Source organism: Dryas octopetala, chromosome 3 (assembly GCF_963921425.1).
Source record: "Dryas octopetala chromosome 3, drDryOcto1.1, whole genome shotgun sequence".
In the NCBI taxonomy this organism is placed as follows: domain Eukaryota; kingdom Viridiplantae; phylum Streptophyta; class Magnoliopsida; order Rosales; family Rosaceae; genus Dryas; species Dryas octopetala.
In genome coordinates this window covers 12,445,406-12,461,267 of record NC_141368.1, presented here as the reverse complement: position 1 = coordinate 12,461,267, position 15,862 = coordinate 12,445,406, and the positions used below count along the sequence as shown (strand labels likewise).

Here is a 15,862-nt window from a genome sequence, read left to right as displayed (position 1 = left end):
ATCCAGCATTGTGGATGGCCTAACTTTCGAAACCAAATCTGAGCGTAATGGAAAAGAATACACAAATGACATGGCAGGCCGGTGCTCTCCATGTCTGGTCCGTCTGGAGAGAGAAGAGGCATGTGAGCTAAATAAGTCATAATTGAGAAACCTTCACACCAACAAAGTTGATTGAGAAACCTAACATTACAGGAAAAATGAATTGTGAATTTATCAAGGTACTCAACCTCGTTAAAATCCCAGAGCTTCCAAAAGTTTCATTGTTGAGTGTGAGGCCGGCCTTGAAAAACATAAGACACCGAAATCTTGTGAAGGTAATTTCTGTATGTTCGATTTTGATTATCAAGGTCTGGATTCATGGTTAATGGGAGTTTAGATAATTGGTGATATGAACGAGGGAGCAAGGTGCTTAACTTTTTGTCAAAGATTCAACACATTTCCATTGACGATGATATGGCATTGGATTATCTCCATCATGATTGCCATAAGTTAATAGTTCATTGTGATCTCAAGCCAAACAACGATCTTCTCAATCATGATATGATTAGACATGTAGGTGTCTTAGGGTTGGTAAGATTCCTTATCCTCAAGCTTTTGAAGATTGTCCGGGTAATCAATCAAGCTCCGTCAGAGTAAAAGACACAATTGGTTATAGTCCTTTAGGTTATACACTTAGACAACAACATTTAACGTTTAACTTGACGATCAAGTAAACGATAGTGTCAAATTGTATCAAAATTAAAACTTTGGATATTACATTGAAAAAATTAAAAAGATAAGTGCAAGCTGTGAATCAACTCAAACTTGCATGGCATGGTGTTACATGTGGTCGCCGCCATCAGAGGGTCACCAAGTTGTACCTCAAGTCCTCGAAACTTGCAGGCTGTATATCCCCACATGTGGGAAACTTGAGAGGACTTTTTCTCCACAACAACAGCTTCAGCCATGAAATCCCTCCAGAAATCGGCCGCCTGCGCAGAGTGACAGACTTACAATTGGACAACAATTCACTAATTAGCGTTGAAATTCCCTCCAACTTATCAGGGTACTCTCAACTCCTCACACTTTCTCTTGATTTCAATTTTCTGGTAGGAAGAATTCCTGAGGAGCTTGGCTCCTTGTCAAAGCTAAGAGTAATTGAAATTGACAACAACAACCTTACAGGAAGTATCCCATACTCTTTTAGCAACTTATTTATGCATCTCAAAATAACTTGAATGGGAGTATTCCAGATATTTTTGGCCATATATATGACCAATTTTGGAAACCTTGGTTTGGATTCTGAACACCCCAAAAAGGCAGGATTGAGCCCAACCTTGAAACTGCTAATCTCTCTAGTTTGTGGTCGTTTTGGAGTCATTTTTGCACTCTCCTTTTTGTACCTTTGTTGCTTAGGGACAAAGAAAAAGGAGCAAACTTCAAGTGATTCATCAGAAAACTTTCTTAAGGTGTCTTACAAATTCTTCTAAAAGGAGACCAATTGGTGAGATGAATGAGAGACCAAGGAGTTTAACTTTTTCTCAAAGGTTGAACATTGCCGTTGATGTTGCTATGGCATTGGATTTCTCTATCATCATTGCCATAAGTCAATGGTTCACTGAGATCTCAAGCCAAGCAATGTTCTTCTCAACGATGATATGATTGGACATGAAGGTGACTTTGGTTTGGTAAGATTCCTCCCCAAAGCTTCTGATAAAAGTTGTTCTGGTAACCAGGTGAATAATTTCATTAATAATTTATTTTTAAGATTTTCTAGATATATATGTATTTATTAGTTTGGAACATGAAAGCGGGCTTTGTGCACTTACATAAAAATTAGAATATGGTGTTTTGAATTGTGAATTTGCAGAGTATGGTATCATGCATGGGACATCAAGTGTGGACACAAAGGTGATGTATAATGTCATGGAATCCTCCCGCTCGAAATGTTGGCAGGAAAAAGACCAACCGATAACATGTTTCAAGGAACTTCAAACCTTCATAACTTTGTCAAGGAAGCTCTTCCTGACAAACAATCGTATTAACAAGGATAGCATAAGAATGAAAATTCAAGAAAGCTTGATTGCAGTTTTAGAAATTTCTGCAGAATTGCCTAGGAAACGGCTGGACATGAGTGATGTTGTGGCTGAGATGTGTTTGATCAGATACAAACTTCCAGCTAATATTTGTTTTTCATTGTTTAGTTTTATTTCTATTTTTTTCAATTTTTTTAATTGTACCCTCCACCAACTCCATTAAATTTTAACCACCCTCCAGTAGTTGAGGAATACATGGCCCAATGGCACTATGCTATAATAATAATAATTGCTTGCAGAAAAGAAAATGGAGTAGAGCCCACTCTCATAATCTCATGTGTGGCATTGCACTGTTGGTGCTTTTAGAGTATATTAATTAAAACACCATATTTTGACTTTTGATGCATAAAATCAAATTAAATAGAATAAATGACCAGATTTATGAATATTCAATAAAAAATATGGATGATCTTCTAACTTAAAGAAAGAAGATGAGAAAAATATAACTTAAAAGTAAAGTAAATACACATAAATCTAATTATTTAATATATTTAATTCATAAGAGACCTTAAGAGTAAAGTTTGTTTTTGTTTATAATCAGCATACGATAATCAAGTATTAAGTCTTGTATCAGGCGATCCTAATCTGATCCCCTCTCAAATAGTGAGGTGGAGATCCAAGGCATCGCATTAAGATTGCCCATCGAAGAAACTTTTCTTGTCCAGGCACATATGCATAATGAATGGAGTAGAAAAATGAACTACATTTTTGGTCGTTATGCTTTAACTTCAAAATTAATTTTGATCCTTTAATTTAAAAATTGCAATTTTGGTGTATGTGTTTAAATTGCTTACAATCTTAGAACAATTTTGTAATTTTGTGAGTTACAATTTTCATTTGTGTTTATTTGATAGAGAACTTGATGCTTAAAATAACCCCAATCATACACAGTGCAAAACAGCCAATAACATGATTAAGCGCCACCACTAAGTTGGGATATAAAGACGGTCAATATTTAAATCACATACTCTGTTTTTGTGTAATATGCTGAGTTGACAAATAAACATCCACCCTATCAAACAATTGACGGGATATCAACACCTAATTGAATTTCAAATAGACAATTTAGCCATCTGTACTGTACAAGCAATCAAGCATAATACAAGTGGGAGCAGATTTCGTCATTTTGAGGATACAATAGGGTAGTCTCAATGGTTAAATCTTTAACTTCCAAATCCAATTACTTTGCCTGATGTGCATTTACATTCTGCTGCAAATCCAAACAGAAATCCAGGGAAGCAGGTCATAAACAATGACAAACTCATAGAACAGCAACTTGCTCACAAAATATAACAATAACAACATTTACATGATCAAAGGAATAACCAACCTGCCATACCGCATCTAAATCAGATTTAGAAATATCAAATAGCAATTTTCGATATGCCACATAAAACAGAACCTTTTTTTTTTTTCCCTTTCGAAAGTACATTCCCATGGACCATGGTAAGTTGAAACACCTTTTAAATAGATTTCTCCGATAAACTTTTAGAACCTAACTAATCAACAAAACATGAATAAAGTGGTCTAGAGTTAAGAGTTAAGCTCTTGACTTCCTGTGGAGGAGACTTTGTCCCACAATAGGATGGGGAAGATTGCAGAACTTTCGGTACAAGGTTTACAGACTTGCAAAAATGAATTATAGTAGATATACTTGTATCAGTAAAACCCCAGTGAAGGAAAGAAACCTTTGAACACTAAGCAGTTCAATTCGATAGTAGTTTGAATAATGCTAGAGTTACTTTACTCATATTTATTCCATATGAATTGTTGATAATGTGACCAAAAATAAAAACCTTTTCTTACTCAAGATCTACCTCTGTTGAATTGAATTGCTCAACTGCTGGAGCTGCCAAGATCAAAGTCCATCGTATAGTCATATTCAATAGTTGGAATTACAGAGGCAACAAACTTCAAGAATAAGAAAAGGTACCTACAAAAAGAACAATTTTCAATGATAAGGAAGATGTTGCATCGATAGTTCAAAGTACTGAATATGAACGTTAGTGTAGGATGCATTTCTGTCAACTTGCGTGTGGGAATATCCCAACTGTCGCATATAAGAAAAGTTAGAAGAAAAGCATCCTTTGATAGAAGTCTCAACAAATAAAAATATATATTATTATATTATCATTTTGAACGTATATGCATCATCACTGCACCTCATGGTCTTGACACCTAGTATTCAGCAACAACCCAGCATCACTGCACCTCATGGTCTTGACAACCTTATTTTGAAAACCTATTCTGACTCTGACTAAATCATATGGATTTTAATTGTGACTCAGTTCTTTGATTGATATTGCTAATTGGCTTTTATCTGATCAATACAATTTTATTGCATGCTCCTAGAGAACAACTTAGTGGCTAAGACCTTTTATTCGACCAGGCTGGCCAGAATAGTTCAAGCCTTGGTGGTGTTATATGAAGTTTTCATATAGAAAAAAGAAAAAGCACAAAAACACAAAAAAAAAAAAAACAGAAAAACAAAAGAAAACCTCCAAAAACAAAGCAAAACAACAACAAATATTATTACATTACAAACAATTAGCCTGAGTGCGAGTAAAGCCCTACAAAATGGGTGAGTCAAGACAGAATATTACTTATCAACTTCTGGTTCCACTCCACGTGACATTAGTACATCAATTATTTTTTTCATCACGGCCCCATGTCGGCATGGATGGACAGATGCATGCTTTCCAGGCAAGTGGGGATGATCCTCAATAGTTACCTGCATCCACAAAATCAACCATCAAACACAATCACATGGCACACAAAGGAATGTACGAGAAATATAGTTTTCCCTTTTCTCCTCCCAATTACAATTTACACATCCCAAACAAGAAAAAATTTCTCTGCCATGCTCCTAAAAAACACATCATCATGAACCCTACCCTGCATTTCCAATATAGACCAAGCCCCTATACATGCATAGCAAAAAATAGAGCAGGCATCTGTAGTGGTGATCACAGTAGATCTCTACCACTAATTTCAATCCAACAAATATACCACAATATTTATGTAAAATCTGTGTGTGATTAAACATGATTTCATCTCCAAAGAAATCAATTGCAACAAATGAAAATGAACAGTAGTTAACAAACATTGCGGCCTGTAAATTGGACATGTCTAACTTCTTGATGTGGCATTATCCATAAGACATGGTTTACCATAAGAACCATGAACAAAAAATTTGGTACTCATGGAAGACAGATCCTAATTATACAAGCAAGGAATATGATTCTGAAGCATAAACTCACAGTTTTACGTGCATGATCTTGACTGACATCTTCAAGCACAAGCTCTGGTTGCAAAAGCATCCTTGACTAACAGAATTAGAGGAATTTAATTAGTCCTACAAGTCTTTATAGTAACTAAAATTCCATTATAGAGAACAAGCAATTAGATCAATTGAGACTCCCATAAAAAAATAAAAAATCTAGCTTCTGTTTCTTGAGATGATTGTGTTCCTTTAGTTTATCTAATGTTCATTGCAATGTTAATGTTTCTGTGTATTGGGTGGACTGCTTGTTCACTCCTACGGTAATTTGGACCTTCTTTTAAATAAATATTTTAAGTTTCTTATTTTTAATACAAAAATAAAAAGAACAAGAAAAAAAAAAATGTAACACTGTTTAATCTTCGTTTGTTTTAAGAGACGATCCAAATTCAGGCTCCAGCTTGAATCTGTTGGGCTGGAGAACGATATTAACATGCAAAATTTTAACTGACTCAAGTTAAATACCAAACCAGCAGCAGTTCTTGATAATCATAGAAACTTGCTAAAGCAAAACACCGAATTACTGAGACAAACCTCATCATACCCAGTAAGCCACACTCGAGGAGTTTGGTAATATTTATCATACCTGTAAGTGAGAAAATATCAAAAAAGTTATTGATGCAAACTTTGAATTTACTACACAGATCAACAAATTGAAGTGACCTTCAATTGCATTATGATTGAGCTATCCAGAAGGCAATTTTTTTTACAAAAACTTTGAAATGAAAAACAACCATTTCTCCAAAAGGCATGTGCTTCCAAGTTTCAAATAGGGAAAGCATTGGAACTGGTGAACAGTTTAAAAGGATAAAGAATCTTACGTAATGCTGACATCATAGGTTCGAGTCCTTAAAATATTGTCATCGTCAGGTTCATGAGCAACAAGATATGTTCCCTGCAATTTAACCAACATACATTGCCACCGCTGAAATTCTTAAGCCCTGTTGATGATTACTAAACTAATGGAGCAGACATCATTTCCATGGTCCATATGCATCATAATTAGATTATTATTATTATAATAAATACTTTAAAGGAAAAAACCATCATCCTGTGCAAGCGACTAGGGGAGAAGGTTGTTTGATATGGGGATATCAAAGCATTATATGAGTAAACCTAGGATAACAACTTCTCAAAACATTGTATGAAGCTTTTCTTAGATATGGGGATATCAACATTGGTTGCACCTCTTCACTCTTCAGCTCCAAACACTGGCATATTAGCTAATGCATCCTACAGTCAACCAAAGCTGATGTGGTGGCAACAGCTTGGTTAGAAAAATAGTACAATCTGACTTGGGCATAAGTCATAACCCAATTGGTAGTCACACCTCTCATCTAAATAGGAGGTAAAATCTGCCTCCCCCAAGCATTGCTACTAATAAGAAAAAATGATCAATAAATCATATCATGTGCATCAGCTACAATCTGGTTTAAGATGAAACCTATCAACATGTAGATCCAGCATAAAGCCATGAAGTTTCAAAGAGACAAGAACCACTATCTTATGATTTTGTATGCAATTAGATGAAATATTAATGCAAACTACTGAATTAACCAGTTACCGTAAACAACTTTTCATGCCAATTAACACTTACAGGATCTATTTCGATGTTGTCAGCTTCTTCAAAATCAGCCATGTCAGGAATATCTTCTTCATCTTCCCCTCCAACATGTGAGGGGGCAGACTTCACAGCTTTATTCTTGCTGATTTCTAAACTTTCAATGGAGGGCACATTTTCCTCCTCGCCACTTCTATCTTATAAAGATAAGAGACAGTCTGAGTCTAATGGTTCTATGGAAATATCGAAGGGTACGTTTAACAAAGTAACTTACCCTTTGGTCTCCCATGTGTTGCCAACCAGCCATCATTATCTTCATTATCAATAAGAACTTCCATACCTGCAGCTTCATACTCCTCTTCCACAGATGCAGCCCTCCGTAAACAAGGGACTGACAAGAAACAAGAAATAAACAGAATATGCAGTGTAATTAAAAGCACAGGGCACGCATAAGCACAACAGTAATCTAGAGCTTAAGTTTGAAGCACAAGGAAAAGCATTTACTTGAAGTGCAGAATTAGGAGAGAGAAACACACAAATTACTGGCCAATTAGCTCATATTATTCTTGACTCAATAAATAGGAAATGGTACAAAACATTAAGCACTATCATTACTGGTCAAGTAGCTATTAGCAACAAGATCGAATATTGTCACAGGAAAGGAGAAAAAAAAAAAAGATTGCAAGGAAAATAGTATAGTATGATGTCATTGTACCATTTCTAGTGATCAAATACTGCTTTTCAGGTGGTAAGTATGGCTTCCTCTTGCTCTGCTCTCCTGATTCCCTAACATGATGATAATCAAATGGTAAATCGAATCCAAAAAAGTCAGATAACACCTCAAAACCTTGTTTGGAAAATAAAGATAAAAAAGATAAGCAAATAAATCAGAAACAACACCAAATGAGATTAATAAAAATTATAGGCATCAGCAATAATACTCTGCGGTCTAATATATAATCATTATTCAATCCCCATATCGACAAACTCCAAACACAGGCTTATTTTTCCTTGATTGATATGATCGAATATTTGATGAAACAAGTTATTCTTCTTTTCTATTTTCTTTCTGCATTTTCCAAATATTGAAACCAAGGAAACAAATACAACTTTATCATTATCATTTTTCCTTTTTCTTTATTTTAAACTTTTGTACTTTTTTCTGATTAAAGAAACTAATTTGATAGATGGGTGCTTGTTAATCCATAAATTTCAGCCAAGTGATAAAGAAAATCAATGGAAAACTCTTATAATCTTTCGTTTTAACAATTATAGTAGAAAAAAACTCAAAATTGAACATTAAAAAAAAACACATATATCAAATTCAGTGATTCAGATTAACAATCCGAACATATAGATAACAAATTTTATTGGAACAAAAACGGAAAAAGAAAATTGAGAAAATGGAAGGGGAATATACCAAGACCAGGTAGGGCACTTGGAGACGAGGTTATCACCAGCAGTGACGAACTCGGTGACGCTGAGAACACCTTTTTCTTTGAAGGCGGAGACCGTACGAGGCCCTGTGATTTTCTCTACGGTTCCTTTGAACGCCTCGTGAAGCTTCTGTGACAGCACCATCTCTTTCTTCTCGACCAAATTCGCTGCTTTGCTTTGCTTCGCCAACAGAGAGAGAGAGAGAGAGAGAGAGAGAGAGAGAGATTGTCTCGGGAGAATCAATTTCGTGCGTGCGAGACCAACGACCGGACGATACGGTGCTCGTTGTTGTGCCGTCTACAATCAGAACGACGCATTCAAGAAGAAACGACACTGCATTTACAAGTTGTGGGCCGTTAGGCAGCATTTAAGAAATAGGCCTGTATATATGGCCTAGGCCCAATGGCAAAATGAGTTACAACTCATTTCGTTCATAATGGAGTATTAATTGTGTGGTCCAGTTTTCTAATTTTTAAATTTCTATTCAAGGATTATCTCTATTTTTTTTATAAAAAAAAAAAAAAAAAGTCAAAAATTCATTGTGATTGAATAGATAGATGGATATATAATGAGTTCGATATATTTGAAATGCTAATCAATCAAATGGTTAAACGGTTCTAATTAGTTTAAGTTTTTGCATGAATGATTTTTAAATTGAGACTTTGAAGATATAAGACTCCGACATCCAACTATAATGCGGAGTGGGCACCATAGTGATATCTCCTTATGGCTAAAATGAGATATACCTCATTTGAAGGGCTTATATACAAGGGTAAACTCCATATTCAGTCCTTGAGTTTTTTACCCAAAATCACATTTGGTTTTCTTGGTTTACATTTTGTTAATTTGATCATTGTGTTTAAAGTCGTTTGCTAGGAAATTCTGCATCCAACATGAAATTTTTTTCTCAAATTGAAACTAATGACTTGTTTAAACTTGCGAGTTTTATTCAAGAATGACTGAAAAAAAAAAAAAATCATATATATAACATTCAATTTGATTTTCAAACAAGATTTCAACGAAATCCAAAACTTAAACTTCAAGCCCCTAAAAATTTTGTGAGTCTTAATTTCTCTAACAAATAAACACGTACGAAAATGAAATTTCAATTTATTTTAGAATGCCTATAAGATGACATTTCATTCCCCCAACAAAAATTTTATTGACAACAAATGGATAACTTATCCCTAATTTCAAAATAAAAGAAATTTCAAAATTGTCATAAGATTAAGAACGACATCAAACACAATGACCAAAAATTTAACCATGAGAACCAAATGTGATTTCGGGTCAAAACACAAGTACAAAAAATGTAGTTTCCTTATGTTGTAGAATAATCACTAAGTTCTCAGATAAACTACAAAGATACTGATGTATTAACAAATAAAATTAGACTTGCAGATAGAATATAGAAACAAAATTCTGTAAAAATTACTAACTTGGATCTTGATAGAGGCTTGCAGATTGCAATGTCCTTTAGACAGAATTTCGCTCATACTCAGTGCTTGTAGTTCGTAAGGCGTCTGAGAACCAGGATACAACTATCAAACTCAAGGTCCTAGCACCAGAACCTTGAATACTAACAAACTTACTAAGTGATACGTTTCTCTCCAAAAGATAAGGAAGATGTAAAGAATGCTTCTGAAAACTGATGTACGTTTTAAAACAAGAGTCTTGCAATATAAAGAGTTTTGTTTGGGCAGTTGTGACTGTCCAAGCAGTTACTTCAATTTGAAATTCATGGTTGGACATGTATATTGATCAGATATAGACATTCAATTAAATTCATATTCGAACTCTTAAAATTTGACAATAAAATAAAATTTAAATTTTGCTAAACAGAGGCAAATCATGTTTTGCTTCAGTGTGGGTTATTTTCTTATACAAACTCTAACACCTTATATATAATGTGCTAGACACAATATACATGGAAAATCGCCCAATTAGACACTAGTTCAGGTGTTCAAATGCTCTCATAACATTTTTTTTTTTAACTGAACTTTGATTGAACGAGAATCACACAAACTGTGACTGCGTGATAGTCAGAAACTGTGACTGTGTGATAGTCAGAACTTAGTTCTTGTTGTTTTTGTTAACATGTGGGATTTACAATGTAGTTTCCAGACTTTAAAGAGCCTAAATCCTGAGTTCTTAAAAATTTCCACTTATGGCCTATTTCGTTCAAGTTTTGAAAGCCTAGAAATAAGAAATCAATTTCATTCCCTTGTTTGGTAAGTACATAAAAGAGAAATCAATTTCTGACCCAAGGGAATCTGATGCTCTTTGGGGGGAAAAGAAACCCTTACTCCAACTGGGGTTTTGTTTTTCCCCCATCTTGGGAAAGCATTTATTGCTTCTTTTTGGACAAAAAACCCTTATATTATTTCAAAATAAATAATAGATGAGGGTATAATCGGAAAATTAACATTTTCATTTTTAATTTCTAGTTTACTTTCTCAAGCTTACCAAACACAAGAATTGATTTTCCAAAGAAAAATTTCGTAAACCAAAAGGGCCCTTAGTGTATACTTACCAGTTGCTACTTATAACTTCATGCAACATAAACCTATAGCAACTTGCCCAATAAAGCCTTTTTTTTTTTGGCAACCTGAGAGAGGTGGCATGGCCAAAGGGGAAGGTGTAAGAGAAATGTGTCATATTTGTCGTGCACAAACATGTCTTCCACATCAGCTACACGTGTCATTCATGTAATCATACATGTGGATAACATTTGACTTGATGGTCAAACTAACATATAGGCAACATTGAAATGATTTTAAAAGCTTATGTCTAACATTGCAACGTTTCAAAGGTCGTGAACCAAAGTGTAATTTGACCCCAACTAAAGGGGTGCAAAGTGTGATTAATCCAAATAATTACTTCAAATTTTGAAGAAGTTTTATTTTGTTTTGTGTTTTAAGTTGAACAACCATGTTTGTAAATTTGTTACGCATATGATTGGTAGAGTTAATATAATAAATTAAAGCCTTTTAACTTAGGGGTGGTGTATTGATCAAATATAGAATTTGATGGAATTAATTTAAAAGATCGACTTTTGTAGAATTAAAAAGTTTAGGTGTATTTAATTAATGTAGACATTATATAAAATTATGATGGTATTCAATTAGGATTTTTAAAGACTTTTAGAAGTCATGAAAGTTTTGTGGTATTCAATAAAAACTTTATAAACTCTACGAAAGTATTGTTGTATATATTCAAAAAGTCATTAACTTATGAGAAATCCATTCCCATTCTAGAAATAAAACTAATTAAGTCGGATTAGTGCTTCACTAAAACAAATTGAAAATCAAAATTAAACAGCACTAGAAACAAATTTGAATTTGGAATTCATAATTTTGGCTTGAGTGTTAAAGGTCTCTGTTTGATTTGGCACTGCGTATTTACATTGATGATTGTTTGTACCTCACGAAATCCGTGTACAATCAAAGAATGTTTGGTCGGTGCGTACTTGATACGTCCTTGCTAAGTTGGGATCGATGTTCCGTCAAGATTTTGATATTGTGGATGGCTGAGAGGTTTCTTGAGTCTTAGCGTTTGATTTGATGATGTTCTGCCAAAAGGGTATTCTTTTGGCCAGACAGTTTAGTACGTTTTACCTAGTTTTTAGGCCATGTTTGGAGGAGATGACTGAGCCTTGCCTATTTATTGGGCTGAGACATTTGAGCTTTGTTGAAGTATTTTGAATTTGGAATGCGGGCCACGTGGGCCTGCCATTTATGGATCAAACCCTAAATAAATGTCACTCAGTTCTATTCCTTGCCATCTCTAGTTTTCATATCAAGATTCCTTAACCAATTTTCCTATCGGGTTGAAGAACTAGTTGTTGACTCCTACAATAGTTATCAGCCATGAATACATGCTCATGTCTTTCAACATTTAAACAATTATAGTTAGACCTGGCAAACGGGTCGTGTTTTGCGGGTTCGGGTCAAACACGACACGACCCGTTAAGCTTAACGGGTTGACACGACACGACCCGTTAAACTACGGGTGACAAAAATCCCAACACGAACACAACCCGTTTTCTTAACGGGTGAACACGACACGACCCGTTCTACCCGTTAAGAAAATAAATATTTTTAAACAAAATTATAATTAATATATACAAATTACAATACTCCAAAAATTACAGAAATTACAGACTCCACACCAATCAATCGGACAAATATACATAGGAGACTAATTTTCAAAGAATACCCAATCCTTGGTAAAACCATTTCTTTCTCTTTCTATCTCTACTTTTGTCGCCCTTCTTCTCGTATTTTCACTGCAACCCAACATGAAGAGTATGATTTAAGATCAAAATATCAAATATTCTAAAAAAATGACAGCTTTTTACAAATTCAATTAGCTAAGAATTTCATTTTCCAGTGGAAAGTAAATGCAAAAATTCTAATTTGAATTCTAATTACCGTTTTCCTTCAGAATTTTAAGCAAACATTGATATATATATATATCTAAAAATATATATGTGTACCTACGATACAGAGGGTGATGATGCCAACTATGAATAGCAGTAATTGGATTCTCCTATTCTGGAAATCCATGGGGTTGTTTCTACAGAGAGAGAGAGAGAGAGAAATAAAGCTGAGAGAAATGGCTTCGTTCGACGTGTAAGACATCGACGACGAAGAACTCGACGCGTACGACAGCGATGGCGACGAACTCAGCTTGTAGATGCTTTGGTTCAAGCTCACCCCGTGCTCTTCTTCTTTGAGTCGACACGCCCCGAAGCCATCGATCCATGCTCCAGTGAGAGATTGAGCGTCGATCACATCGTCCGAAGCCTTCTTCTGCTATCTCGCGCTCTGGTTTAAGGCTTCAAGCCTTCTCTGAGTTGTGGACTTTTGGGTTTGTTAAGAGATTGAGTCTGTGACTTTGTGTGTGTGTGTGTGTGTGAGAGAGAGAGAGAGAGAGAGAGAGAGAGAGAGTTGGGGGGAGGCGGCTGAGTGAGTGTTGAAGTGAAATTAGGTTAGGGTTGTTTTTGTCAAGTATATGAAATTACTTAAATGCCCTTATTTCTTAACGGGTCTAACGGGTTTCGCGGGTTGGCACTGACACGACCCGTTATCTTAACGGGTTGTTATCGGGTCAACACGATTTTGACACAACCCATTAAGCTCCAACCCAAACCCGCAAATTTGCGGGTCGTTCCGGGTCGTGTTAACGGGTCATGGCAAGTTTTGCCAGGTCTAATTATAGTTTCCTCCAGTATCTTAAAAGCAAATGGCCGGCCTTGCACTAAAATGCATGTAAATATGATTAGTCATTGCAACAGAAATGATATAATTGTACATATTCTTCTTATACCATTGTTGTCACAGCATTATTGTTATATAGACCAATATTATTCATACAAAACTTACATTAATTTGCAAATATCTTCACATGCTTTATTCATTTCTAGCTCATACTTTTCATATAATTAATATGTCAAACTTATGGTAATATTGACATAAATTAATTCCTCCTCACGTACCCTCCCCACCACTCCTCACCGACCGGTGGCTCCTCCTCCACATTATCGATCTCATTCTCTCTCTTCTCTTTCTTCTTTCTTCGATCTCTTTCTTTTTCTTTCTACTCTTCTCTTTACTGGAGCCAAAATAGATTGTAAATTAAACACGTACAAATAGATTTCATAAGGATATACAAAAAAACAAAAGCATGCAGATTGTAATAGCAAATCTTAGCTTACGTCAATTTTGTTAATAAAATGTAGGTCTTTCTTTATTTTCCATTCAATTATCATTGTTATAATGATAACATGATTTAGATCTCAAACAATACTGAATTCCACGATTTTTGACTCAAATATACTAGTATATATATATATATATATATATATATATATAAAACTTAAACTATTAGTTTATGTGATGCCATGAACTCTTAGATTATATATCTGATTTAATTTGCCACGGAATTTGGAGACCAATTGGCACTAAATTAATTGATAAAATTAAATAACTAAAGAAAAGCAGTCCACAAACTATATCATATATATATCAATCACACTACTAATTAATGGTCCATTCCAAATTGCATCAAATCTTTGTTTAGAATATCACCTAATCAATAATTTGGTTTGCATATGTGCATTACAAAAGAAAAAAATGTTTACTTTTTCCTTTTCAAAACTTGAGAATTAAACTATAAATCTTAAAACGATGAATTATGAGCACCAAAAACTTGACGTTGTGTATGAATAATGAACTTATTCTCTCTCTAGGATATCAAAAAGAAAAAAAGTTTCTCTCTCTAGATCTGTCTAGCTATTACAAGAAAGGAAACATACATGCATCAAAAGCATACAAGTATCTCATGATTAATTGAGGAAAAGCATTTGATGCAGCTCTTTCCAACTTGACAATAAAAAAGAAATGAGATTCCTTGCTCTTTGCAATTAAATGTACTAATTATTAATTAACTCGATCGCAGTTCCAGCTGGCCATGCATGTCACCCTACCTATATAGCTTTGAAACTACATCTCAATATATATTCCAATATATATGAGCATTGATTTAATTAACAATTAATTAATATTAGGCCCGAATTGATAATCATTCTTCTGCTAATTAAGTGATTAGTCAAATAATTAAGCAATCTATTATCATCAGATTCTTCATGTGTGATCACTGGCTTTGTCCCCTCATGCATGTACGATGCTTGCTTTCTCTTTTGCTACAAAAAGAAAATAGATTCTTCATGCTGCTGGGCTACTTATTTCAATATTGTGCCATTCTCGATCGGACACAATTAATATGCTAGTGTATGATACGTACATACATAAATTAAGCAAATCCTCGAGATTTTCTTGTTAATGATCTGTTCAATTATCATAGACTAGTTAATTAGTAATCACAACAAGATAATCAAATACATAAATTAATCATTAGGATTTAGAAGGTTTACATCAATAATATAAAATCCCATTTTTGAAAATTCTAAGTCTTGCCATCCGCCACCTTATATATATAAGGTCATGGAAGTGATCGATCTCTATCTATTAATGTTAACTAATTTTTGGTTGAATACTCTAACTTTTATGTTGATAGTATAAAATCTCACTTCATATATAAATCTTAAGCATTGCATGCATCACCTGTCTACTCTCACTTGGATACTGTACATTTGTGTTAAAAAAAAATTAACTCTCTACTTAATTTCCCCTCTTGCCATACCCATACATGCTATCGGCCCTTCTTTGACCAATTACCATAGCATTATGGCTATTCATTTTTTTTATTTACTCATTTTCTTTTTAAGTTTGACAAAATAAAATAAAAATAAATAATGGTGTTAAAAAAAAAAAAAAACTTATTGTGAAGCAGACTAGCAGAGGGTGGCCGTTATTTGCATACTATTAGCCTGTCTTTAAAGAACAATTATTTGGTATCAGAATGATAACCTTTCTTTAATTGTAATGACAAGCCTACTATGAACATATGATGGCTATAAGCCTATACCTATACGTTGGTACCAAG

At 34.4% G+C, this 15,862-nt stretch overlaps 1 protein-coding gene and 1 pseudogene across 6 annotated transcripts; one reads left to right on the top strand and one right to left on the bottom strand.

The window, feature by feature from the left end:
* The first annotated feature begins 388 nt into the window (after positions 1 to 388).
* LOC147290989 (putative LRR receptor-like serine/threonine-protein kinase At3g47570) lies at positions 389 to 2,708 on the top strand (annotated as a pseudogene).
* A 277-nt stretch (positions 2,709 to 2,985) lies between these two features.
* ATG3 (autophagy 3 (APG3)) lies at positions 2,986 to 8,574 on the bottom strand. Of its 6 annotated transcripts, none has more exons than XM_086235572.1 (10): positions 8,337 to 8,574; positions 7,632 to 7,702; positions 7,191 to 7,307; positions 6,953 to 7,113; positions 6,177 to 6,250; positions 5,890 to 5,941; positions 5,336 to 5,401; positions 4,679 to 4,806; positions 3,872 to 4,008; positions 2,986 to 3,285 (listed from the first exon to the last, which is right to left on the bottom strand). In XM_086235572.1, exons 1-9 carry the CDS (start codon positions 8,495 to 8,497, stop codon positions 3,912 to 3,914), a joined length of 927 nt encoding a protein of 308 aa, XP_086091698.1. In that variant the 5' UTR covers positions 8,498 to 8,574; the 3' UTR covers positions 2,986 to 3,285; positions 3,872 to 3,911. The 6 variants fall into 6 exon arrangements, with proteins under 6 accessions (XP_086091698.1, XP_086091701.1, XP_086091699.1 ...); XM_086235575.1 differs by having other exon boundaries at positions 2,986 to 3,282; XM_086235573.1 differs by having other exon boundaries at positions 3,882 to 4,008.
* Between the last annotated feature and the right edge of the window lie 7,288 nt (positions 8,575 to 15,862).